This window comes from Neolamprologus multifasciatus, chromosome 11 (genome assembly GCF_963576455.1).
Source record: "Neolamprologus multifasciatus chromosome 11, fNeoMul1.2, whole genome shotgun sequence".
NCBI classification, from domain to species: domain Eukaryota; kingdom Metazoa; phylum Chordata; class Actinopteri; order Cichliformes; family Cichlidae; genus Neolamprologus; species Neolamprologus multifasciatus.
In genome coordinates, this window is record NC_140449.1 from 2,092,979 (window position 1) to 2,118,466 (window position 25,488).

General features: G+C 43.4%; 1 protein-coding gene and 1 long non-coding RNA gene across 2 annotated transcripts in view; one reads left to right on the top strand and one right to left on the bottom strand.

The window, feature by feature from the left end:
* Positions 1–25,488, bottom strand: part of LOC146507558 (uncharacterized) — a 401,529-nt gene that overhangs the window by 104,195 nt on the left and 271,846 nt on the right. The window lies entirely within an intron of this gene.
* Positions 2,559–25,488, top strand: part of fzd1 (frizzled class receptor 1) — a 192,914-nt gene continuing 169,984 nt past the window's right edge. The window contains exon 1 of the mRNA XM_085176712.1: positions 2,559–11,345. Coding sequence (XP_085032838.1) covers positions 3,012–4,670 — 1,659 coding nt within the window. The 5' untranslated portion in view covers positions 2,559–3,011 and the 3' untranslated portion in view covers positions 4,671–11,345. The remainder of the gene's footprint in view (positions 11,346–25,488) is intronic.

The window sequence follows — 25,488 nt, forward strand, 5'->3', positions numbered from 1 at the left end:
AAAGTATCGATTTCTGCTGTCCCTGTATCCATACATTATTAGAAACAAAATATCACCATACTACACAGTATCCATTTTTCCCCTATTGCTCACAGGGGGTCATATGATTGTTGGGTTTTTCTCTGTATGTATTATTGTAGGGTCGACCTTACAGTATAAAGCGCCTTGAGGTGACTGTTGTTGTGGTTTGGTGCTGTATAAATAAAATAAAATGGAATTGAATAGATAAAAATCTTATTACTCAACATTACCTTCCTAAAACAGTACGAGTCTTATTCCATATATGTAGTTAATAACCAAAATTCTGAATTTAGATGTTCAAAGGAGGAACAGAGGACCGTGTGTGTGTGCTCCTCTTCTGATTACACTCAGTACTGTAAAGTATATGTTGTACAGAGAGAGAAAATAAAGCCTGTGCGTGCACAATTATTAGAGTATAGTTAATGACCTTTTTTAGCTGCTCTCAGCAAACACCATTTCCCACAAACCCAAAGCATTTGCAGGTCAACGCTGCAGAATTACTGTAATGACCAGTTTCTATCTTGAAAACAGTGTGTGCACTATCATCTGATCCATAATTACAACTGGGAATCTGGGACTTAATAGCACAGCTGGATTTGTAGTTATGAGCTTAGTTACAAATGTCTCTGGGATTTTGAATGAGGTTTGAACAGAACCCAGACGATCGTGTTCCACTTTGGCTCTGTGCACGAGTGCAGTGCTAGAGCACCTCTTTAACTTAAGATGCAAAGCTAATTACATTGCAATGGTGGACGCTTTAGTTAAAGTTAAATAAATCCCCCAGGATAGATTTCATTTCATTGCAGATTTCCATGTAATAGCAACTGCCTGTGTCTCTCTAGTCTACAGCACATATAATGTATAAACATCCAAAAACATATTAATATTGATATATTATTTCTCTAGACTTCATCACTGGATAGTTTTCAACATTTCTGATTTAGACTTTAGTGATACTGCTACAGACAGAGCTTTAAAATAAAAGACAAGCAGAACATCTGGTAACACAAGTCTGGGTGAAGCTCTCATCGCACTCTCAGTGCAGCCCAAGCAAGAAAATCTAGCATTCCTGTGTCAGTGTGCATGTTACAGTGCTCGCTCCTCTCCTGCTGCTAACAGGCTGCAGTGCCAGACGGGAAACCTTTCTCTCATTTTGTCTGCGTATTTTTCCACCTTGAGCTAATTCCTCCCTCTTGTTCAGTAATAATCAAATTCTTTGGGTAAATGCTGATTATCAGAAGTTATGTCTGTGACTACAAACTGTCTGCATGTGGAACAACAATGCTGCACGCTCGATTTCAGGGCAGAAGAGTCCAACTTATTCCATTAACCCTACAGAAAAGGGAAGTGTTTTAGTTTTACAGGAGCAAAGACAACATATTTAGATATGTGTAATACATCAGGTGCATCAGGGGGGAAAGTCGAGTAGAAAAATGAATGCATGAATTAATGCTTTTCATATTAGAGGGCAGTAGAGACAACATGGACATAGAGTAAAATCACCTTTGGTTTAGGAAGAAAATAGACTTTCTTCTTCTTCTCTGTTTTAATCCAGTAGTTCTTAAACAACATCAGGAATCAAGCTCACTCTGAGGAATCAAAGTCCAGCATTCAGTCTCTAGTTTTACTCTTTTTTGGGCTCCTGAGGTAAACATCTGTATTAGATGTCTTTGTCAGCTGTTTGTAATCGCTCTAAAACAAACAAACACAAAACACTACAATTTGTTGTGACCTATACAACCACTGATACAGAGGAAGGGACAGTCAGGCTTGATCAGGTTAAGAGCCCCTGTGAGCAAGTGCTTTGGAAGAAATTTACTACAAACTGCTAAGTTTGTGGTAAATAAAGAGAGACTACAAGCAAACAAAGTAACGAGGAAGGGAGCCAACACTCAGAAGGACACCTGATTCGGTCTTTTAATGTGTGCAGCGCTGTTCCGAAATGAACCCCTGCAATTTATGCAAACATGAGGAAAAATGCAGACCCTCCCTAACCTCCATCTCTTAGATCCTACAGAGAGAGAGAGAGAGAGAGAGAGAGAGGGGTATAAAGCTATTGAAGGTGACACGGATGTAGACAGGAAGTGCGTCAGTACAAAGGTATGTGTGCCAAAGTAGAACCAGAGTTCAGCGCTACGTCTTTGTCTTTTTTTTTTTGCATCTATTAAAATATACAGTACTTTGACCTCTATGTGTATAACATTCCTTTTATTTGGTACTTTTACTGTGCGTTTAATCTGCTCTCTAAAATGATTGAAATGAATGTAATCTTTAATTAAATTATCATAACTTAACCGTTTCATTTTGAATGACTTTATAGAGAAGGCAGCATATTCAAAAAAATGATAAAATGTAATTATGTAATTATGTATTATGTTATACACAATGCAATGTTGACCCTGTGCTAACTTGCATATGACAATAAAACTTGAAACTTGAAATACAAAATCAGAACCAAAGGGGGATAAAGTCAAGATAATGAAATATTTCCCATCCAGAGTAAAATAGTCTGCATATTAGTTTTTAAGCTCACAAAGCTGCTCAAGCTACAGTTGTATTAAATGCTTTTATTGTGAAAGTTTATCGCGGAAGTAATAATGACTGGAGGTTAGCTTGGCTGCAGCGGCATTAGAGTGAGGGATCGCAGAACAGGTTTGAACGGCAGACTGACGCTGTGTCGGGCACGCTGAACACCGGAGCTGTCCTTGTCCTGGAGGATTAGAGTTCGGGCTTGGTTTTGGGCTGGATTTCAGCCGAGGACGTCCGAGTTTGCGATTCACGAGCGTGGATGTTCTAACGCACTGCGCTGCTAGCTCGGCGCGGCGACGAGACGGAGGACGGACAGCTAGAATCCCGCGGCGAGAAGCGGCGCTCACCTCTCCGAGAAACGCCAACAAAGAGCGTTCAGGGAAGTAGCCTGCTGCCTGCTGAGGTAACGCAAGTTAGTTAAGCAACACGCAGAAAGTACGGCAGCGTCTGCATTCCTCAACATGGCTTACAACAGACTTCTCCGCTCGGCTTTGCTTTTTCTGTTTCTTATCCTGTTCCTGAACCTGGGAATTTTCCGAGTCAACGGCCAATACGGCGGCAGTGACCGCGGATTGTCTATACCGGAGCACGGATTCTGTCAGCCCATTTCCATCCCCCTGTGCACGGACATCGCCTACAATGAGACTATCATGCCGAACCTGCTGGGCCACACCAACCAGGAGGACGCGGGGCTGGAGGTCCACCAGTTCTACCCGCTGGTGAAAGTGCAGTGCTCCCCGGATTTAAAGTTCTTCCTGTGCTCCATGTATGCGCCCGTGTGCACGGTGCTGGAGAAGGCGCTGCCCCCGTGCCGCTCTCTGTGCGAGCGCGCGCGGCAGGGCTGCGAGGCGCTCATGAACAAGTTCGGCTTCCAGTGGCCCGACAGCCTCGCGTGCGATAGCTTTCCGGTCCACGGCGCGGGGGAGCTGTGCGTCGGCCAGAACATGTCGGACCACACGGAGCCCCAGCCCGGGCCCTACTCCACCGAGCGGCCACCTACTGACCCGGGGAACGGCCAGTTCAGATGCCCGGCCTCGCTCAGGGTGCCTCCCTACCTGAACTACCGCTTCCTCGGGCAGGAGAACTGCGCCGCGCCGTGCGAGCCGAAGAGATCCCACGGGATGATGTACTTCAGCGAGGAGGAGCTCAAATTCGCCCGCATATGGATCGGCATATGGTCAGTGCTGTGTTGTGCTTCCACTTTATTCACCGTGCTCACCTACCTGGTGGACATGAAGCGCTTCAGCTACCCAGAGCGACCCATCGTCTTCCTTTCTGGCTGCTACACCATGGTCTCCATCGCCTACATTGCTGGATTTTTACTGGAGGACAAGGTGGTTTGCAATGACAAGTTTGACAACGACATAAAGACTGTGGTGCAGGGCACCAAGAAGGAGGGCTGCACCATCCTCTTCATGATGCTGTACTTCTTCAGCATGGCCAGCTCGATCTGGTGGGTCATCCTGGCTCTCACCTGGTTCCTGGCAGCAGGCATGAAGTGGGGCCACGAAGCCATCGAGGCCAACTCTCAGTATTTCCACCTGGCGGCCTGGGCCGTTCCCGCCATCAAAACCATCACCATCCTGGCAGTAGGTCAGGTGGATGGAGACGTGTTGAGCGGGGTTTGCTTTGTGGGCATCAACAGCGTGGACGCCCTGCGCGGCTTTGTTCTGGCGCCCCTCTTCGTTTACCTGTTTATCGGCACGTCCTTCCTTTTGGCCGGATTCGTGTCGCTGTTTCGAATCCGAACCATCATGAAGCACGACGGCACCAAGACGGAGAAGCTGGAGAAACTGATGGTGCGGATAGGCATCTTCAGCGTGCTCTACACCGTGCCGGCCACCATCGTCATCGCCTGCTACTTCTACGAGCAGGCCTTCAGAGAGCAGTGGGAGAGGACGTGGATCAGCCAGACGTGCAAGACGTACGCCGTGCCGTGTCCGGCCCACAGCCACCCCAACATGAGCCCGGACTTCACCGTCTTCATGATCAAGTATCTCATGACGCTCATTGTTGGCATCACGTCTGGCTTCTGGATCTGGTCGGGAAAGACCCTTAACTCCTGGAGGAGGTTTTACACGAGACTGGCCAACAGTAAACAGGGCGAGACCACAGTGTAGCGTGGCTCCTCACGCTGACTGCTTTGTGACAAACTGAATGATAATCCTTCTTTTTATTCATTTTCTTGGACTCACAGGAGACGCTCTGTTTTTTTAATGTACATATGCATTTGTGAGATTTTTGTAAGTATATATTTGTATTTAAAGATTTTAAAAAAGATTTTTTTGAAACACTTTTTTCATACGTTGGACTTGATGGAGTTTTACTTAATCATCACAAAGAGCCAGCCGATCATCAACAACCCTGAGATCTCATGACTTGTCTTACTGCAGCCACCTTCTAGGAGTACTTCCCATGGTGTGTGTGTGTGTGTGTGTGTGTGTGTGTGTGTGTGTGTGTGTGATCGGTGAACTGCCTGTGAGCCCCAGGTCTATTCTAAGCAGAGTCTCGTGAAACCCAAGTGCTTCCTCGTGGCTCCCTCTCCCCCCGATTAACCAGCTGTAGTGTGTCTGTTGTACAGTGGAGCGAGCGGTGGCTCTGCAGGGACGTGTCAGCAGTCCTGGGAACAAGAAGCGGTGTGCACGGTTGTCACTGTGGCAGATGGTTGTGGCCTGTAGCTCAGGCCCTGACATTCCTTTTCTAAATAAAGCACAGGTAGTCATGCAAATGTAAAGGAACACACAAGTGGTTTTGCATGTATGTGACAAAGCTGTCAGGCGAAACGAGATGAATTTCTCACGTTTTCCTGAAAACATGTTTCTGTTTAATGATCACGATCTGCTTTTGTAATTCTGACCTGACCGGATTCCTGTTTGGTGTTTTTGCGTGTGGTGCTGGGCGGCGTGACGGTGAGATTCAGTTTCAGGGTCGTCTCGGTGGGTCTTCATGTAGAAGCAGCTCGCTCTGTCAGGAGTGTAAAACCCTAAACACACACACAACAATCGATGTTGTCCTGCGCTCTCTCACAGCGAGTCCTTAAAGCAGAGCAGGAAGTTTACGTGACGTGTGTTTCCACTTATTTTTTCGTCCCTGTTTGTAACAAAATCAACATGTTGTGGGTCGTGAGCTTTAAGAAATCTGTTTGGACTTAATCTCCGAGCTTTGTGGGGGAAATGATTCAGCCATCAGGAAAAACACACTTACCTCAAGTCGCACATTATCCATGTCACTGTGTGGAGCGGCCCCGCCCACAAAGAGACCAGAGGAACAGCAGATCCTCTCTTGGTCATCTTCGCTGTTTTTTGTTCTTTTCCTCATCCTCGCTCGTCTCAGCTGCTCCTGACCGTACACACAGCACCTCCACGCTCTTATGCTAACCTGCTAGCGTATCCCAGCATGCTGTTGGTCTGTGTGGAATTCTGAATTACAAATTAGTAACAAATTAGTTCAGTTGACTGAATTAGTGATTAGTTACTTAGTGACATTCTGAACAGTGTAGCGCCCAGCACTGTTATGTTTTTCTGCCATGGTTGCTATGACGCAGACTGGCCCTTGTAATTTGATGCAACAGCAACACAACTTTGACCAAAGTGAACAGACTCACACAGACGCACAGTAACAATCTAACCAACAGCTCTATGTAGATGTACAACATGCAGAACTGCTGGTGTGTTCCTTCACTGCACAGTAATGTGTCTGTTTAATAAAGATCTATTTTGAGAAATGCAGTTTTTAAAGAGAAAATGAAATGTGTGTGTGTGTGTGTGTGTGTGTGTGTGTGTGTTTCCGACATTTAGCATTGTGTCAAATCTTCGGACACCTTTGAGCCTTTATAGTTTGTTACACAACAGAAAATGATTCCTGTTTGTTTTGTTTTACATCAAAAATGTGTGATTGTGCTGGAATTTGTTACAAAAACAAAAGATTCAAGTCAAAACTGAAAATTCCATTTAGAGAATTTGGAGATTCGATCCTTTAACTTTATGCAGTTACAGGTTTAAATGAGTATTTCAAAGAGAATCTGCAGGTGAACAAAAATGAAAGTAAAGACATGTTTAGATCTTTTAGGTCATAAGTAGCTTGAATACTCGTCAGTAGTACGAGATCGTTTTTAGTGGACGGTATAAAGTGAAACATGGATTCAGTGTCGTGTTTCATAATAATAATAATTCTCCCCTTTATCAAAGTGTCTAAATGAGGAAACAAAATGAGTCTCAAGTACTACAAAGTACATTTAGATTTGAATCGGCTTCTATGTTTACAAAACTCCTCGTTCTGATTCACAGACAGATTTGAACATTTTTATTATATTTGACGAAGTAAAGGATTGTTTGTGCAGGAGGTTCAGGGTGTCCAGACTCCAACGTGGTGCTGTAAACGTCTGCAGTCAGAGCGGCTGTTTGTAACGCACATATCATACATTTTTGGAAGAGTTTTTTCACGTTCTGTACCTGGAGCTCGAACATGTCAGAAACTGTTGAAAGGGGGCTCGGGTTCATCTGAGAGTAACCTGATCCCCGTGAACATAGCTGCACTGTGGGACTGAAGAGCAGCCAGCAGCTTGCATGTCTTCCACCGCAGGAGAAAGGAAGCCTTGTGCTGAAATGCAGAGCGGCTGCTGTCGGTGCAGCTCTCTCACACACACACACACATTTCATGACTGTGTGTTCTTGTCAAACGCTCTTCCACACAGTGCTTCCGATTCATAATAATCCTTTTATTGTGTTGACGGCTCTACAATAGTCACTGCTTTGAAGTCATTTCCTTTGCATTTGCTATGAAGAGAACCTTTATATTTATAGAAAAAATCATATATACGCTGCATTGATTGCTTTATGAGAATAAAAACAATGTCACCATTTCAACTGTCAAGCGTTTGTAAAATGTCTTTTTTTTTGAATTGGTAAAGAAACTACAGAATATCCATGTGCTGTATTTGCTTTGAGAGAGTAACGGGTTTAAAGTCTCTCTGATTTAGAACAAGATCTTCTGGGTATGATCTAGTTAGTATGATCATTTGTGCTTACAAGGATAAGACGTTCCTCTCATGGTCCTTATTCGTCCAGCTTCAGTTCCAACATCCACAGAAAATGTATAAAAAGTCAAAAACGGCACGTTTTACATGCATTAGCAGCTACGGTTTGAAACTGTGATGTTTTGCTACATTATTGAAGCACAGCAGCATTTTCTTTCTATATTTGAATCAATTTAAAGAAACATCAAATGAAAATAGCTACCTCAGTTTCACCATAGTGCCAAAGGCTCAGGTAGTTTTAGTAATCACTAGCTAGGGTTAGAAATAATCTGAGCTAGCGCCTATTAGCAAGCTTTCCACAATCCATACGATATGGTAAATGGTAAATGGCCTGTATTTATATAGCGCTTTACTAGTCCTGCTGCAAGAAAGAGTCTGCAAGAAAGAGTCCTGGCAGGCCAGGGTAGCCTTTCAGGATATCCATGACCAAATATGGCAGCAGCTGATCAGAAAAAGAAACTTTTCCAGCTGTCCATGGATCACAGTCCTTATAGAAAGAGTAGAGGCACAATCCTGAAAACACTGCAGATCCCAGGAACAAGGAATAACTTATCACGCTGATGAACACAGCTATTCTGGCATCAGTGATGCTCTTTACTAGGCAAATGTCTTGCCCAAGGACACAACGACCAAGACTGTCCAAGCCGGGGCTCGAACCGGCAACCTTCCGGTTACAAGGCGAACTCCCAACTCTTGAGCCACAATCGCACGATATAAGTAATGTTTGTTGCTTTCATTTGCCATGCAAGTACCAAATACACAAAGTTATTTTCTACCAGTGGACCACAGTTTGTCTTCACACTGAAGCTAACGGTGCAGATGTTTTGCGAGTCGTTTTCAGTTTCAGTTTTTATTTGTCATACGCAAGTTAGCACAGGGTCAACATTGCAATGAAATGTGTTTGACGAGCAGCAGTCACTCAGCAGCATGATACAGTAGGAGAAAATATAATAAAATATAATAAAAAAATAGAAAAATAGTAAGGAGCAAAATATTAGAGAGACAGATGAGTAAATATATATGTATCTATAAATATAAATATGTGTACACTAGTGATTAAATAAGAAAATCTTGAAGAGAAATATGACGGAGGGCAGACGGGATATTGCACAGGAATGAGCAGCAGAAAATCACAGTATTGCACTTTTAAATATAAATATCAATGACAATAAAGTGAAGTGACCAGTGCAGATTAAACAGAGTACTTGTGAAGCTGCAGCTTCTGAGTGCGTCCTGTGGACTGTGTGTGTTTAAGTGTTGTGGTTCAGGTGTCGTATGGCTTGGTGGTAAAAACTGAGTCGTATGAGGACATAAGACAGAAACGCTCGGTCCTGTTAGGTAGACTGGTGACCTGGTCAGGGTCTACCCACCGCCCACCCTATGGCAGCTGGGATAGACATCAGCCCTCCCACACGCCTGAATCAGAAAAGCAGTTAAGAAGTTGGAACATCAAAATATGTGTACCTGTGAGGGGTTCAGAGTCATTTTAATCCCTGGGAGACCTTAATGTCGCTGCACGAATGACTGCGGCTCTCTAAAAAGCACCTGTGTGCCAGCCGTGTTCATGGGTCAGCAGCCAGAGTCGTTGTTCCCGACTGTTCACTGCACTGCCTCCCCTTTTGATCACTTACTCAGCCACCACTGCACGGCTCCGCACACTTCTGACATGGTCTGCCACATGCATACGGCAACTGTGAAGACGCCCTTCTTGTGTTTCTCATGGTGAGTCAGTCTTAATATCTGTTGTGTTGCTGGTGAACCCTCACGGGCTTTAGCATGGACAGCAGGGGAAAAGGAATTTTCAATCTTCAGACAGTTTCTAACTAAAGCTGTGGTTTGGTCAAGGCCTCAACATCCTATTGCGCTCACATCTGGTTCCTATGTATGATATTCATATACATGTACAGTATATTACTTAGACTGCATTATGCTTTGGGGGCAGCTGTAGATAAACTCAACTTTCATTGGCAAAGTATACCGTAGGCTTAGTTGTTTCCCTTTTAAACGTCAGTTTCAGCTTCTAAACTCATTTTTCATAAAACGAAACATGTTTTCCAAAATGTTGAAACATGATCTCAAGTTCTGCAACTTTTCTTGTTTTAGGAAATTATAGGGTGTCCTTTAAGTCAGTTTGTATTTAAATCTAGTGACATGTTGCCACACCATGGCTGTAAAGAGGCACGCAAGCATTCGCGAAGCGCCCGAAAACGATTCAGGGTTTTGTTTTAGGCAAATATTCAGATACTTGAAGATTTTATATTTCATATACAGGCGATGCCGTGCAGAGGAAGTGTCTGGGTAGAGACCATGTTTCTCAGTTTTGTCTGGATTTAGGAGATGAAAATAAGGAGCATCCAGGACTGTGTGCCTGTAATTTAACTCACTGACCGTGGCATCTGGCTGTATAGATAAATATAACCAGATATCATCTCCATAGCAATGAAAATACAGTGTTTTCTAATATCATGTATAAAGGACAGACTCTTATGAAGACACACAAACTGGATAGAGACCGTCCAAATCGCTGCATTTTGTTTACCACCAACAGTTTGGCCTCGTTAGCATGATCAGTGCTCTCAAACACCACACTGAGGCTGGGCAGGATGAGCACAGAGAAGAAGCTGGTCTTCACTGCTGCTGGTTTGGTGGTCGTGATGGATTCAGAAACCTCATTGAAACTTTTCCAGTAGAACTTCCTCCTGCAAATGATCACATAGCTGTTTTGAAATCAGCTGGATTGGGTACACATGGCTACATCAAAAACCTGTTGATGGAGCTAATCATATGATGGCTCTGTGCCCCCCTCTCAACGCCGTTGGTGTTGCTGTGGGCCGTTCTAAACCTGCCTGATGTCTTCAGCCTGCTTCGATGAGCATAACCCTAAGGTGCACTTTCCAAGGAGCTAATTGGCTAATTGTGCGTCCACTTTGAGTAGCCACATTTAGATGCAATAGTGCCAGCTGTGTGAGTTTTACCTCCCTTAGGCCAACTTGGGAAGGGTCGTGCTTCCCAGAAAGATGTGCACTACTTCTGCAACTACTTCAGAATTGAATTCAAAATCCTGCTCCTCACATACAAGGTCTTAAATAATCAGGCCCCATCTTATCTTAATGACCTTGTAGTACCATATCACCCTATTAGAGCACTTCGCTCTCGCTCTGCAGGCCTACTTGTTGTTCCTAGAGTATTTAAAAGTAGAATGGGAGGCAGAGCCTTCAGTTTTCAGGCCCCTCTTCTGTGGAACCAGCTTCCAGTTTGGATTCAGGAGACAGACACTATCTCTACTTTCAAGATTAGGCTTCAAACTTTCCTTTTTGCTAAAGCATATAGTTAGGGCTGGACCAGGTGACCCTGAATCCTCCCTTAGTTATGCTGCAATAGATGTAGGCTGCCGGGGGATTCCCATGATGCATTGAGTTTTTCCTTTCCAGTCACCTTTCTCACTCACTATGTATTAACAGACCTCTCTGTATTGAATCGTATCTGTTATTAACCTCTGTCTCTCTTCCACAGCATGTCTTTATCCTGTCTTCCTTCTCTCACCAACCAATCGCAGCAGATGGCCCCGCCCCTCCCTGAGCCTGGTTCTGCTGGAGGTTTCTTCCTGTTAAAAGGGAGTTTTTCCTTCCCACTGTCGCCAAAGTGCTGCTCATAGGGGGTCATATGATTGTTGGGTTTTTCTCTGTATCTATGAAGCGCCTTGAGGCGACTTTTGTTGTGATTTGGCGCTATATAAATAAAATTGAATTGAATTGAACATGTTTCTCTTTTCACATGACTTAACTCACTAGATGTGCTAAAAGGTAAATGGACTGGTTCTTATAAAGCGCTTTTCTACTCTTCTGAGCACTCAAAGCGCTTTACACAACTTGTGCATTCACCCATTCGCACAAGCACATTTTTCTAAGTAACATTCACACTCTGATGGATGCATCGGAGAGCAACTTGGGGTTAGTATCTTGCCCAAGGATGTTTGGCATGTAGACTAGGGGAAGCCAGGAATCGAACCACCAACCTACCGATCAGTAGACGACCTGCTCTACCACCTCAGCTACAGCCAGAGGGGAAAGAAAGAGCTTGTCGTTCCCCAGTAGACCCCCGTGTCTCAGCCTGCCTCTCCATGTCTGCCGATGCCTCGTACAGCCACAAATGAAACACAAATATCCTCCTGAAGCCAAATATTTCTGTTTTGCATCACCAGCGTAGTGCTTCTTCATTCCAGCTAGGTAGTTAGTGGTTTCAGTTCACTGATAACGTGGAATGAAAATCAACTTGTTAGGCTGCATAATCAATCACATGTCTGCGATCAGGCTGCGATGACCTAACCCGTGGTGATGCATGGTGATGAATATCTCATTTCACGAGTTCGTCAGTGTTTTCAATGAAATTACTTCAAACCTTTTCAGATATGTCTGAGGTCGGTAACAGTGTCAGTAGCAGCAGACGCAAATATGTTTAGCTGGAGCGCTTACAAGTACACACTCGGTCTTGTGTCACAGATGCACGCCGTGGCACTGCTAATTCCTGCTGACATGCACTAATTGACCACTTTATTAAGTACACCCTGGTAGTAGCGGGTTCAGAGCTGCTTTAATGTGCAAACATTTCTCTGAGATTGTGCTCTGCGTTGACATGACAGCATCACGCTTGTTGATTTGTCAGCTGCTTGTCCAAACGTCCACTTCACCCACATCCCAGAGGGGCTCTGCTGCACTGGGATCTGTGACTGTGGAGGCTGTGGACTGTTTTTCTCATCTTTTCTTGTCCAGTTTTGGTGAGCTGATGTGAAACGGTTCATTTCCCCATTTTTCTTTTCCTGATTTTACTCATTTTGTAAATAAATAAACAAATCAAAATGAATCCTTCACATTTCATTTTTGTGTTCAGGCACAACGCCAACCTCAGACAGATGCGAGGTGGCCACGAGACGATGCAAAGACAATAAAAACAAAGCCAGAGGAACCAAACAACCAACATAAATATTCCAGTAAAAATGAGAAACAGAACAACACCGACATTATTGAAAGGTTTGAGTTGTTGCTGCAGATATTTAGCACGGTGTCTGTTTCTGCTTCGGTATCACACGCTCACAATCTCTGGGTGTGAATTAGATTTTGATTTGCTAAAAATAGTCACCACATATCTGAAGAAAACGGACCTCCATCCTGCACTTTTACTCATTGCTGAGTCTCATACCGCCTCAAGGTCAGCTGTGTTTCTGCAGCTCTGCTCGTGCAGTGCAGCATCCTGCCAAATGAGGCGGCACCATGCTGCCTGACACTGTGAACTTCACCTGCACGTCTCCACCTGTGGATGACTGATGTGCTGTTTTATATACTTCTTAGGCTGTCTCTCAGTCATACACCCACGAATGTCACTGCCTATGCGGTGCGAGTCAGATCACTGCCTTTCACTTGTTTGCCTTTGTTTAATCTGTTTCCCTCTGCTTAGCTGGGAAACAACAGTGTGGTACGTTCGCAGTGTTTCCATTACATTTTCAACAAACACGACTGGATTCCTAAACCTATAGAGCGCCCTGTTTTTGTGCTTAATGCCAGAGAGACAACTTACACTGTAGCAGGAGCAGAGGAAGGCTCTGAGGAATTGCTGCCAATTCTTCAGCGTGAATAATGATGAAGGTTTTTGATGGTGTGTGACAGAGCTATCAAAGATCACACCGTTAAGAAGCTCTCCAGGGAGAAAGGCCCAAAGTGGCTCCAAATGCCGTGCAGTCACATGGGCACTCTGTCGTGGAGATGGAGGTGGGAGGGTGTGATTGCCTCTGCAGCTCCAACCCAAATCTCCGCTCACCTGGTCTGCTTGCTCTCTCTCTGTTGTGTTATTCTACATTAAACAACTGAATCAAATCCACAGCTCATGAAAGGTTCAATTACAGCACTGCTGTTGTGTCTCAACCCACCACACTGACACCGTCCCTGAGTATACTTCAGTGTATCATGCTGTATTGGAGAGTGATGACCCCACTCTATTAGTGCCCTATTTGTAGGCAGTACCAATTGAACTGCCTACCTAAACTGGCAAAAGTGTTTGGCGATCGTGGCTCAAGAGTTGGGAGTTCGCCTTGTAATCGGAAGGTTGCCGGTTCGAGCCCCGCCTCCGACAGTCTCGGTCGTTGTGTCCTTGGGCAAGACAGTTCACCCGTTGCCTACTGGTGGTGGTCAGAGGGCCCGGTGGCGCCAGTGTCTGGCAGCCTCTGTCAGTGGTGGTTCAAAAAGAGGGTTTGTAGCATTGCTACAAAAGCCACTCTGGGCTGTAGCATTGCTACATTGTAGCACAGCCCAGAGTGGCTGTGCTACAATGTAGCAATGCTACATGCTAGCACAGCCACTCTGGGCTGTGCTAGCATGTAGCAATGCTACAGCCCAGAGTGGCTGTGCTACAATGTAGCAATGCTACACACCAGTGTGTGAATGGGTGGATGACTGGATGTGTAAAGCGCTTTGGGGTCCTTAGGGACTAGTAAAGCGCTATATAAATACATTTACCATTTATTTAAAAGTGTTTATGCCATTCAAAAAGAGTCACCACACGCCACCAACACGAGTTCTATCAGGACCACTTTAGTCAAAATAAGATCTGCACTAACTTATACTGGGAACTACCTGCCCTTCACATGGATGGAAGAATGAGCAGCAGGCAAATGTCTGAATATGCAGAGCTGGCATCGTCAGAGATGTGATGGCGTGGAGGAGCTGTGGTGAACATGTGTGGCTTGCAGAAGGCTGAAGCAGCTTAAATGGAGAATCCAAAAGTAAAATTAGAGTTTGTAATAAAAACGGTACAAAACGGGGAAACTGAAGGAGAGTGCAAAAGAAACCAACAACTACTTTTACAAATAGATTTCTAACATCGGTTTCAGGGATTTATATCAAAAGACTTCAGTTTAGAAAAGCAAACAACACAAGCAGGAAGCTCCTCCCACACACGAACAGTGGCAGAGCTCATGAGGTTTTTACATTTAGAAAAGATGAGATGGCAGGTCCACCACCACATTTCTTAAGGCACGGCAGCCATTCCTGCTGTACATGGAAACATTTAAAATGACCACCTCATGACCGGATGCCATATCTCTATATCACTATCATAGTTAACTGTACACTGAATGTCCCTTATACATTTTTTTATATTTGTTTGTTGTTTGTTTGTTTTTGTTGTTTGTTTGTTTTCCTTCTCTATTTCTGTTATCTTTTGGGGTATTGTAAATACTGAACAGCAAACTACTGTATGTTCAATGTTTTGTTATTAACCTGCTGCTGTGACTGAAAATAACATTTATTTAAAAAAACACAAATTTATTTAGTTTTTAATTAAGCAGCAAATTGTTCAACATCTGGATAAGTAGAACATTTTTATTGCATTTTGTTGAGCCATTTTTTAAATTATGTAATTAATTTACAGCTTTTCTCATTTGAACTTTAAATTGGCTGACAGGTATGTTGAGTCATGTTGAACATTTTAATGCCTGTGGACATAAATATATACGTCATGTATTCTATTCATTGCAGATGACATTTACATGTTTGCTCTGTCAAACATCAGTGCTTGGGATGCTGCCTCCATGCATCACTGTGTTGGTTGCTAGCAGATTCCTGTAGTTTTTCATGTTTTTCTGCAAATACTAACTAGTAGCTGAGCAGTGGTAGAAATTGTAACAAAAACTGGAAATAGAGAAGATTTACCTTCAAAGTAAAAAGTGTAGCTTAGTGTTGGAATTGACTTTTACTTTAAAAGCAAGCGGTCTGGTTTGTGTCACACTTTTCACAGTTTCACTCCAGCTTGGAAGCCCAGAAGTGGAACTGAGAACATACACAGACATTCAGCTTGGACAGCAGCTGGATTGTGTTACACGAGTCCATCTCTTCCATTCAAATTACAACCACAGCATTCTGCTATCGCGAACGCCTTTTCCTTAGCAGAGGGTTATTAGGGGGTCGCTGACTTGTCTGTTGGCCTGTGTGACTGAGGCCTTACGTACTTGATCCTGATCCTGCCACCAAAAGTAATATGACTTTTTGTTCAGTCGATTATTTCGATGTTGTAAGGCCTGTTTGTTTCTGTTAGTGGAGCCACATGTTTGAGGAAAATGCATTTGTGGATTGAGCAGCAGGGCAGAGTTGGGCACGTTTGAAAAACTTGCTGAATCTTCACTGCTGATACCCAACAGCTTATTCTGACTCTTTTTGTTTCTGGTAGCACAGGTGCTGCCACTCAGGTGCCTGATAGACCAGGCTACAGCAAAACCATCGCAGCATTATTTGCATAGGCCCTATCATCTCCCAATTAAAGGCTCCATATAACAGGGATGTCAGCGACAGGCTGCGGCGAATCCAGATTCTGTTTACGGCAGTTGACATGTGGGGTCACGCTGTGAAGACGATGCAGAGAGAGCTATACCCACTGCTGCACAGCAGTAACAGCTTTTGGTGGAGGCAGTGTGATGGTGTGGGGCGGCATCTCCTTCACTTAAAAGACAAGGCAGGAATCTCAATACGGAGACATATCGAGATAAGATTCTGCAAGCAGTGGAAACACCTTATCTCCACATCTGGGACCAAACTCTGTCCTCCAATAACAACGCTCATCCCACAAAAACTGGGGTTTATCAGATACTACCTCCAGAATTTGGGCGTGGAAAGGATGGAATAGCCTGCCTGACCTCCACCTATCTGAACACTTGTTGGATCAGCTTGAGTGTGTCGTTCGTGTCAGAGCGACAAACACAACCACACTGGTGACAAATGCAGGCATCCCAGAGCAGCGTGTGACCAAGCTGGTGACCAGCATGAGGAGGAGGTTTGTAGGATTCTTCCACTTCCTGCTACTGTTTGTTAAAATCATCAATATGTTCAAATTACCCACCTATCTTCAATCATCCTACTCAATAAACAGTGTTGGTCAAGTTACTTGAAAAAAGTAATCAGTAACTAATTACTGATTACTTCCCCCAAAAAGTAATCCCGTTACTTTACTGATTACTTATTTTCAAAAGTAATTAATTACTTAGTTACTTAGTTACTTTTTAAAAACACGATTTACAACCTGAATAGGTGATAAAGTGATAGATCTTTCAGCCCAATTCTACTTTTTCTGCATAATCATCATACAAAATGTAATCAAATGGAAAAGTCTCTTTTTAAAACTTGTTTTATTAGTTTTAATCTTTTAACTTTATGCATCAAGCAAACATTTAATTATCTGCAACATTCTCTGACTGGAAGAAATTTGTTTAATATTTAAACCTATTTTCTGCACATTCCAGCACATAAAATAAAATATTTTGTGTGTTTACACTCAGTCTTTCAAATAGATGCAAGTAAAACACAGCAGAAAATAAATAAAGTCAAAGACTAGCGGTCCTGTTGCTCTATTTTCACCTGTAAAGCAGGAGTGGGGTAGGCGGAGGTTTACCCTGGTGCAGGTGTGCAGCGGTCAGTGGAAGGATACGGCAGTTTCTCTGTGAGTTTCCCATTACGTCGTAGCTACTCGGTGCTTGCTCGGAAGTTTAGGGGTTTTTTTCGCTGTAAAAAGAAGTTTTCTTCCCACGCACAACGGACACTAATGTTTTTGTCACTTTTTATGGAATCAAACTCAAAGTAAGGTCAGTACTTCCACGCTTTAAACGCTGCACGCTCATACTCTCTCTGCACTCGATATATGATCCATTGTTGATCTGCACACAGCTGTTGTCACGAACGTCGCACTCGCTTACGTCACTGTCATGAGACATTCTCGCAAAAAAATCACGGTTTTAGTAACGCAGTAACGCAGCGTTCCTACGGGAAAGTAATGGTAATCTAATTACCGTTTTTGCAATAGTAATCCCTTACTTTACTTGTTACTTGAAAAAAGTAATCAGATTACAGTAACGCGTTACTGCCCATCTCTGTCAATAAATAACACTAAACAACAGCCGTTTATTGGATCACATTAGTGTAAAAATTGCCCCGATTCATCCTCCAGAGTGTGAGTGTGTGAATATAGCTTGTAGTAAAACATTAGTCCTTGTCCAGTGAATTCCTTATAAAATATATTTAAAGGTTGTGATAGATTCAGCACAGACCTGCTGCTCAGTGTATTTAGTTTAAATATTACACAAACATCCATATTTCTGCTTCTCTTAATTTATTAATATTAAACCCACTGTGGAACAAATGTTTGCCCTCAACATTAAAAAGTCTTACTCTTTAAAGGTACGCCAACAAGCTGAGTATATATACATTTATTTAACCTTCAGCTGCTGGGAGCCACAGAAGCAGAGCGACTCCTCAAAAGAAGAAACCGATCAAATTCATTTTTCTCCCTCCCTGTTCTTTGTGTTTGAGGCTCAGCTGAATGAAACTATGCAAGCATGAAATTTCCTAATGGAAACCGTCTGTTTTTCAACCCTGACTGTTTCTTAAAGAGCCGCAGATAAGAGCTGCAGGGAGAAGAAAGGCCTTCAGTTTGATGCCTTTTAGAGTAGAAGGAGAGGGAAACTGTCACCACGCTGAACAGAAGAGCCACGTGCTTTTACTGGTTCAGATGAACTGGTGTTCATATCTCAGTGGCCTCGTAAAACCTTTGCTGTCTCATAGCTTCAGGTTATGTTACAGGAAACAGAAACCCTGCATATAGGATTTTTTAACCCTTATTTTTGGAGTAGAGCTTCCTACTGGCCTCTTTTTTAAATACTTTCCATGTGTCACACTCATTGAATTAGACAATGACGTCTTGTCATTAACTCATTTCTCCTTTTTCCACTCTTTTGGCTTTTTCACTTTCACATCAACAATCCCAGATTTCCCACAATATTTTTCAGCAAATGTTGGATCTGAAGTTGTTGCCTTGAATGTTGAAGTTTCCATGTGGAAATGTTTTTGTTATTGTAAACATCACAATCTTTAATACCACTAATGTACAGACCAAAGAACGTCCTACTAATTTAGTCATTTTTGAAAACTGTACCGTTAGGGCCAAACTGCGTTTTTGTGCTTGTGCCTCTGCACACCACCACAGTGGGTTTTAAATGAAACAAAGGGCCGAGTTTCAGCCATAATTCAAGGGTTTTAACAAAAATCTTGCATTAGCTGCTTAGAGCCATATACACAGTTCCCCATTTTCAGAGGCTTCCTTCTGTTGTTTCGTGACAAATGAAGGTGATGTAGTAGTTCTGGAAAAAAGCTGAAATGGCATGGGCTGGCAGAGGAAGCAGGTCACCAGTGTTCACTGACTTCACTGGTGAAGTGTGTGGGCTTTACTGTCTGCTCAAAATAAGACAAATGCTGCAAAGTTGTTCGGACAGCAGCCCAAACGTGCTGCAAGGCAACCAAGCATCTCTCAAGACAAAGAAAGGGGAGATTTTTCACCAGCCAAGTCAGTCACCTGATCTCAGCTGAAAGACCCACAAACAAGCAGCAAGTGAAGGTGACAGCAGTAACGACCTCGTCAGGGGAGAAAAATGTGGTGATGTGGCTCAGACTTCAGTCAGTCTTTGAAAAGGATTAAAAATAATCCTTTTTGTCCAGTTTGTCCAGTTACTTTTGAGATTCTGAAACTGTGTTTAAAGATGGTGTCATTCCAAAATAGTTAACACTATTAATTAAAGATGAAGGTCTAGAGTTTAACCACGTTACATTTTGCGATTGTAAATTCACTGTGGTGCGTAGAAAAGTTCAATTCAATTCAATTTATTTATATAGCGCCAAATCACAACAAATGTCGCCTCAAGGCGCTTCATAGATACAGAGAAAAGCCCAACAATCATATGACCCCCTATGAGCAAGCACTTTGGCGACAGTGGGAAGGAAAAACTCCCTTTTAACAGGAAGAAACCTCCGGCAGAACCAGGCTCAGGGAGGGGCGGGGCCATCTGCTGTGATTGGTTGGGGTGAGAGAAGGAAGACAGGATAAAGACATGCTGTGGAAGAGAGACAGAGGTTAATAACAGATACGATTCAATACAGAGAGGTCTGTTAACACATAGTGAGTGAGAAAGGTGACTGGAAAGGAAAGACTCAATGCATCATGGGAATCCCCCGGCAGCCTACGTCTATTGCAGCATAACTAAGGGAGGATTCAGGGTCACCTGGTCCAGCCCTAACTATATGCTTTAGCAAAAAGGAAAGTTTGAAGCCTAATCTTAAAAGTAGAGATAGTGTCTGTCTCCTGAATCCAAACTGGAAGCTGGTTCCACAGAAGAGGGGCCTGAAAACTGAAGGCTCTGCCTCCCATTCTACTTTTAAATACTCTAGGAACAACAAGTAGGCCTGCAGAGCGAGAGCGAAGTGCTCTAATAGGGTGATATGGTACTACAAGGTCATTAAGATAAGATGGGGCCTGATTATTTAAGACCTTGTATGTGAGGAGCAGGATTTTTAATTCAATTCTGGATTTAACAGGAAGCCAATGAAGGGAAGCCAAAACAGGAGAAATATGCTCTCTCTTTCTAGTCCCTGTCAGTACTCTTGCTGCAGCATTTTGGATTAACTGAAGGCTTTTCAGGGAGTTTTTTGGACATCCTGATAATAATGAATTGCAGTAGTCCAGCCTGGAAGTAATAAATGCATGAACTAGTTTTTCAGCGTCACTCTGAGACAGGATATTTCTAATTTTAGAGATGTTGCGCAAATGGAAGAACGCAGTCTTACATATTTGTTTAATATGTGCGTTGAAGGACATATCCTGGTCAAAAATGACTCCAAGGTTCCTCACAGTGTTACTGGAGGCCAAGGTAATGCCATCCAGAGTAAGAATCTGGTTAGATACCATATTTCTAAGCTTTTCAGCACCGAGTACAATGACCTCAGTTTTATCTGAGTTAAGAAGCAGAAAGTTAGCGGCCATCCAGGTCTTTATGTCTTTAAGACATTCCTGCAGTTTAACTAATTGGTGTGTGTTCTCTGGCTTCATGGACAGATAGAGCTGGGTGTCATCTGCATAGCAGTGTAAATGTATGCTATGTCTTCTAATGATGCTGCCTAGGGGAAGCATGTATAATGTAAACAGAATTGGTCCTAGCACCGAACCCTGTGGAACTCCATAATTAACCTCAGTGTGTGAAGAGGACTCTCCATTTACATGCACAAATTGGAGTCTATTAGATAGATATGATACAAACCACTGCAGTGCAGTACCTGTAATACCTACAGCATGTTCTAATCGCTCTAATAGAATATTATGGTCAACAGTATCGAATGCTGCACTAAGGTCAAGAAGGACAAGCACAGAGATGAGTCCACTGTCAGAGGCCATAAGAAGATCATTTGTAACCTTCACTAAAGCTGTTTCTGTGCTGTGATGAACTCTGAAACCTGACTGAAACTCTTCAAATAAACCATTCCTCTGCAGATGATCTGTTAGCTGTTTGACAACTACTCTTTCAAGGATTTTTGATATGAAAGGAAGGTTGGAGATTGGCCTATAATTAGCTAAGACTGCTGGGTCTAGAGATGGCTTTTTGAGTAAAGGTTTAACTGCAGCCACCTTGAAGGCCTGTGGTACATAGCCGATTATTAGAGATAGGTTGATCATATATAAGATCGAAGAATTAATCAATGGCAGGACTTCTTTGAGCAGTTTTGTAGGAATGGGGTCTAAAAGACACGTTGATGGTTTGGAGGAAGTAATTATTGAAGTTAACTCAGAAAGATCGATTGGAAAAAAAGAGTCTAACTTAACATCAATGGAACTAAGAGTAGCTGTAGATAATATTACATCTGTGGGATGATTATTGGTAATTTTTTCTCTAATGATAAAAATTTTATTTGTGAAGAAGTTCATGAAGTCATCACTAGTTAACGTTAAAGGGATGGTTGGCTCAACAGAGCTCTGACTTTTTGTCAGCCTGGCTACAGTGCTGAAGAGAAACCTGGGGTTGTTCTTATTTTCTTCAATCAGTGATGAGTAGTAAGCTGTTCTGGCTTTGCGGAGGGCTTTCTTATAAAGCAACAAACTTTTTCTCCAGGCTAAATGATGATCCTCTAAATTTGTGACACGCCATTTCCTCTCCAGATTACGAGTCATCTGCTTTAGGGTACGTGTTTGAGAATTATACCACGGGGTCAGGTACTTCTGATTAGAGACCTTAGTTTTCACTGGAGCTACAGTATCCAGAGTCGTACGTAGTGAGGAGGTGAAATTATTAACAAGATAATCGACCTCTGTTGGGGTAGCGTTCAGATAGCTGCTCTGCTCTGTGTTGGTACAGGGCATTGACGATGATAACAGTGGCTGGATTATATTCTTAAACTTAGTTACAGCGCTTTCAGAAAGACATCTACTTTGATAAAGTCCACTCTCCACTGCTGCGTAATCAATTATTGTAAATGTAAATGTTATCAAGAAATGATCAGACAGGAGAGGGTTTTCAGGAAACACTGTTAAATGTTCAGTTTCTATGCCATATGTTAAAACAAGATCTAGAGTGTGATTAAAGTGGTGGGTGGGTTCTTTTACATTTTGAGAGAAACCAATTGAGTCTAACAACAGATTAAATGCCATGTTGAGGCTGTCATTTTTAGCATCTACATGGATGTTAAAATCACCCACAATAATTATTTTATCTGAGCTCAGAACTAAATTAGATATAAAGTCTGAGAAATCAGACAGAAACTCTGTGTAAGGCCCAGGTGGACGATAGATGATAACAAGTAAGACTGGTTTCTGAGTTTCACAGCTGGGGTGGACAATGTTAAGCATCAGGCTTTCAAATGAATTAAAAGTCTGTCTTGGTCTTTCATTAATTAATAGACTGGTGTGAAAAATTGCTGCCACACCACCCCCTTGACCTGTGCTTCGAGATTTCTGGTAGTTAGAATGACTCGGGGGTGTTGATTCATTTAAACTAACATAATCATCCTGCTGCAACCAGGTTTCTGTAAGGCAGAGTAAATCAATTTGTTGATCAATTATTAAGTCATGTACTAACAGAGACTTGGAGGAGAGAGACCTAATATTTAATAATCCACATTTCACTGTTTTACTCTTTGGTTCAGATGTGGATACTGTATTGTTCTTTCTTTGTGATTGTTTAAGTTGTTTGTTGCTGGTTTTTAGTTTGTTTTTTGTCTTTTTGGAAGCAGACACAGTCTCTATGGAGATGGGTTTTTGGGGGGGGTAGCAGGAGGAGAGAAGCTGCAGAGAGGCGTGTAAGACTGCAACTCTGCTTCCTGGTCCCAACTCTGGATAGTCATGTTTTGAGGGGTTTAATAAATTTGTCGATATTTCTAGAAATGAGAGCTGCTCCATCCAAATTGGGATGGATGCCATCTCTCCTAACAAGACCAGGTTTCCTCCAGAAGGTTTGCCAATTATCTATGAAGCCCACATCGTTTCTGGGACACCACTCAGACAGCCAGCAATTTAAGGAGAACATGCGGCTAAACATGTCACTCCTGGTCTGATTGGGGAGGGGACCAGAGAAAACTACAGAGTCCGACATTGTTTTGGCAAAGTTACACACCGATTCAATATTGATTTTAGTGACCTCCGATTGGCGTAACCGGGTGTCATTACTGCCGACGTGAATTATGATTTTATTGAATTTACGTTTACCCTTAGCCAGCAGTTTTAAATTTCCTTCAATGTCGCCTGCTCTGGCCCCTGGAAGACAATTGACTATGGTTGCCGGTGTCTCTAGCTTCACATGTCTGAGAACAGAGTCACCAATTACCAGAGTTTGACCCCCGGCGGGTGTGTCACCGAGTGGGGAAAAACGGTTAGACACATGAACGGGTTGGTGGTGTACCTGGGGCTTCTGTTTAGGACTACGCTTCCTTCTCACCGTTACCCAGCCTTTCCCCAGCTGCTTGGGGTCTGCCGGGGAACAGCTAGCGGGGCCTACGCTATCTTCGGCTGCACCAGCTACAGGGGCCTGGCTAGCTAAGGGTGAGAGCAGGGTGCAAAGCCGAGTCTCCAATTCAGTAATCCTGGCCTCCAGAGCTGCAAATATGCTACATTTGTTACAGATATCATTACTGCTAAAGGAGGCAGAGGAGTAACTAAACATCTGACACAATGAGCAAGAAAGTGCAGAAGGGACAGGTGAAGTAGCCATGGTGCTAACGGGTCGGCTACGAGCTAAGCTAGCGAAACAGTACAGAGACAGTGAGTGAATACTATAAATTAGGTAGTGAGTACACAGAAAGTGTGCTTCGGATGAAGCACATGAAGATTATACTGTGAAAAAAGAATGTATTTAAAAGTTGTTAATTAAACTGCTAAGCAAATAAGCTACTCAGAAACACCACTGTGTTTGAGCAGGAACAGGAAGCGATACTATACCACAGAGCGAGCGAGCGAACACCAAGTGACAGCGCCACCGACAGGAGACCTGTAGTTTCCTGTCGGTGTAAGTAAGAATATAAATCCTGTGTGTTTGTCCAACAACTTAAAAAACTAACGGTATCTGCTCAGCTGTCTGACATCAGGTCCTGTGCTGAAATCTGTGGAGAAACGTAGCAGTGATTATCTCAGGATCTGTGTCACAGTGTTACAGTTCACAACAGAAAATATCTGTATTCTACTTTAATGGAGTGTGCACTATGAGAAGGCTTGTTTGTCCCCAAAGTGAAAGGCTGATTTTTACTGAGTTGTTATTAGAAAACACAGTTAATCCAACTTTAATGTTGATCATGATTTTGCTTGTGATCAAAATAAGTAGGTGTGATCGAGCAACATTTTTAAAGTGCAAGCTCTGCTATCTAAAATGCAATCCAAGATCTCCCTAAATAAGTCTGACCACATTCATATCCCAATCACAGGTGTTCCCGTGGTTTTCCTGGACTAGTCTGGGTGAGTAAAACTACATGGACGGTATACAACAAAATTCAAATGGCTACCATGGTAGAAGAAGGAGAACTTGTCCCTTGTCATCATATGTTGTATTGAAATATTTTGGATGATGTTAATCATATGCAAAGAGTGCTTTAGAGTTGTGTCTGCACAGCAAAGCAATACAACTAATTTATTGAGCCACTTGAAACCACGACACAAACTGCAATGAAGACCAAGAAAAACAATGAAATGGTTACTAATGTGAATCGTCCAACATCGACTAAACTGTTCATAAAAGAGCGAAGCTGAATACCTAGTTCATGCATTTATTACTTCTAGGCTTGACTACTGTCATTCATTGTTATCAGGATGTTGTAAAAACTCACTAAAAAGCCTTCATCCGTCCATCCATCCATCCGTCCATCCGTCCGTCCATCCATCCGTCCATCCGTCCGTCCATCCATCCGTCCATCCGTCCATCTGTCCATACGTCCATACGTCCGTCCGTCCATCTGTCCATACATCCATCCATCCATCCATCCATCCATCCATCCGTCCATTCATCCATCCATCCATCCAGCCATCCATCCATCTGTCCATTCATCCGTCCATCCATCCATCCGTCCGTCCGTCCATCCGTCCGTCCATCCGTCCGTCCATCCATCCGTCCATCCGTCCATACGTCCATACGTCCGTCCATCCATCCATCCATCCATCCATCCATCCATTCATCCATCCATCCATCCAGCCGTCCATCCATCCGTCCATTCATCCGTCCATCCGTCCATCCATCCATCCTTCCATCCGTCCATCCGTCCGTCCGTCCGTCCGTCCGTCCGTCCGTCCATCCATCCATCCATCCATCCATCTGTCCGTCCATCCATCCATCCATCCAGCCGTCCATCCATCCGTCCATTCATCCGTCCATCCGTCCATCCATCCGTCCGTCCGTCCGTCCATCCGTCCATCCGTCCGTCCGTCCGTCCATCCATCCATCCATCCATCCATCCATCCATTCGCTTCCACTTATCCTTTTCAGGGTCGCGGGGGGCGCTGGAGCCTATCCCAGCTGTCATAGGGCGAGAGGCGGGGTACACCCTCGAAGGGTCGCCAGTCTGTCGCAGGGCCAA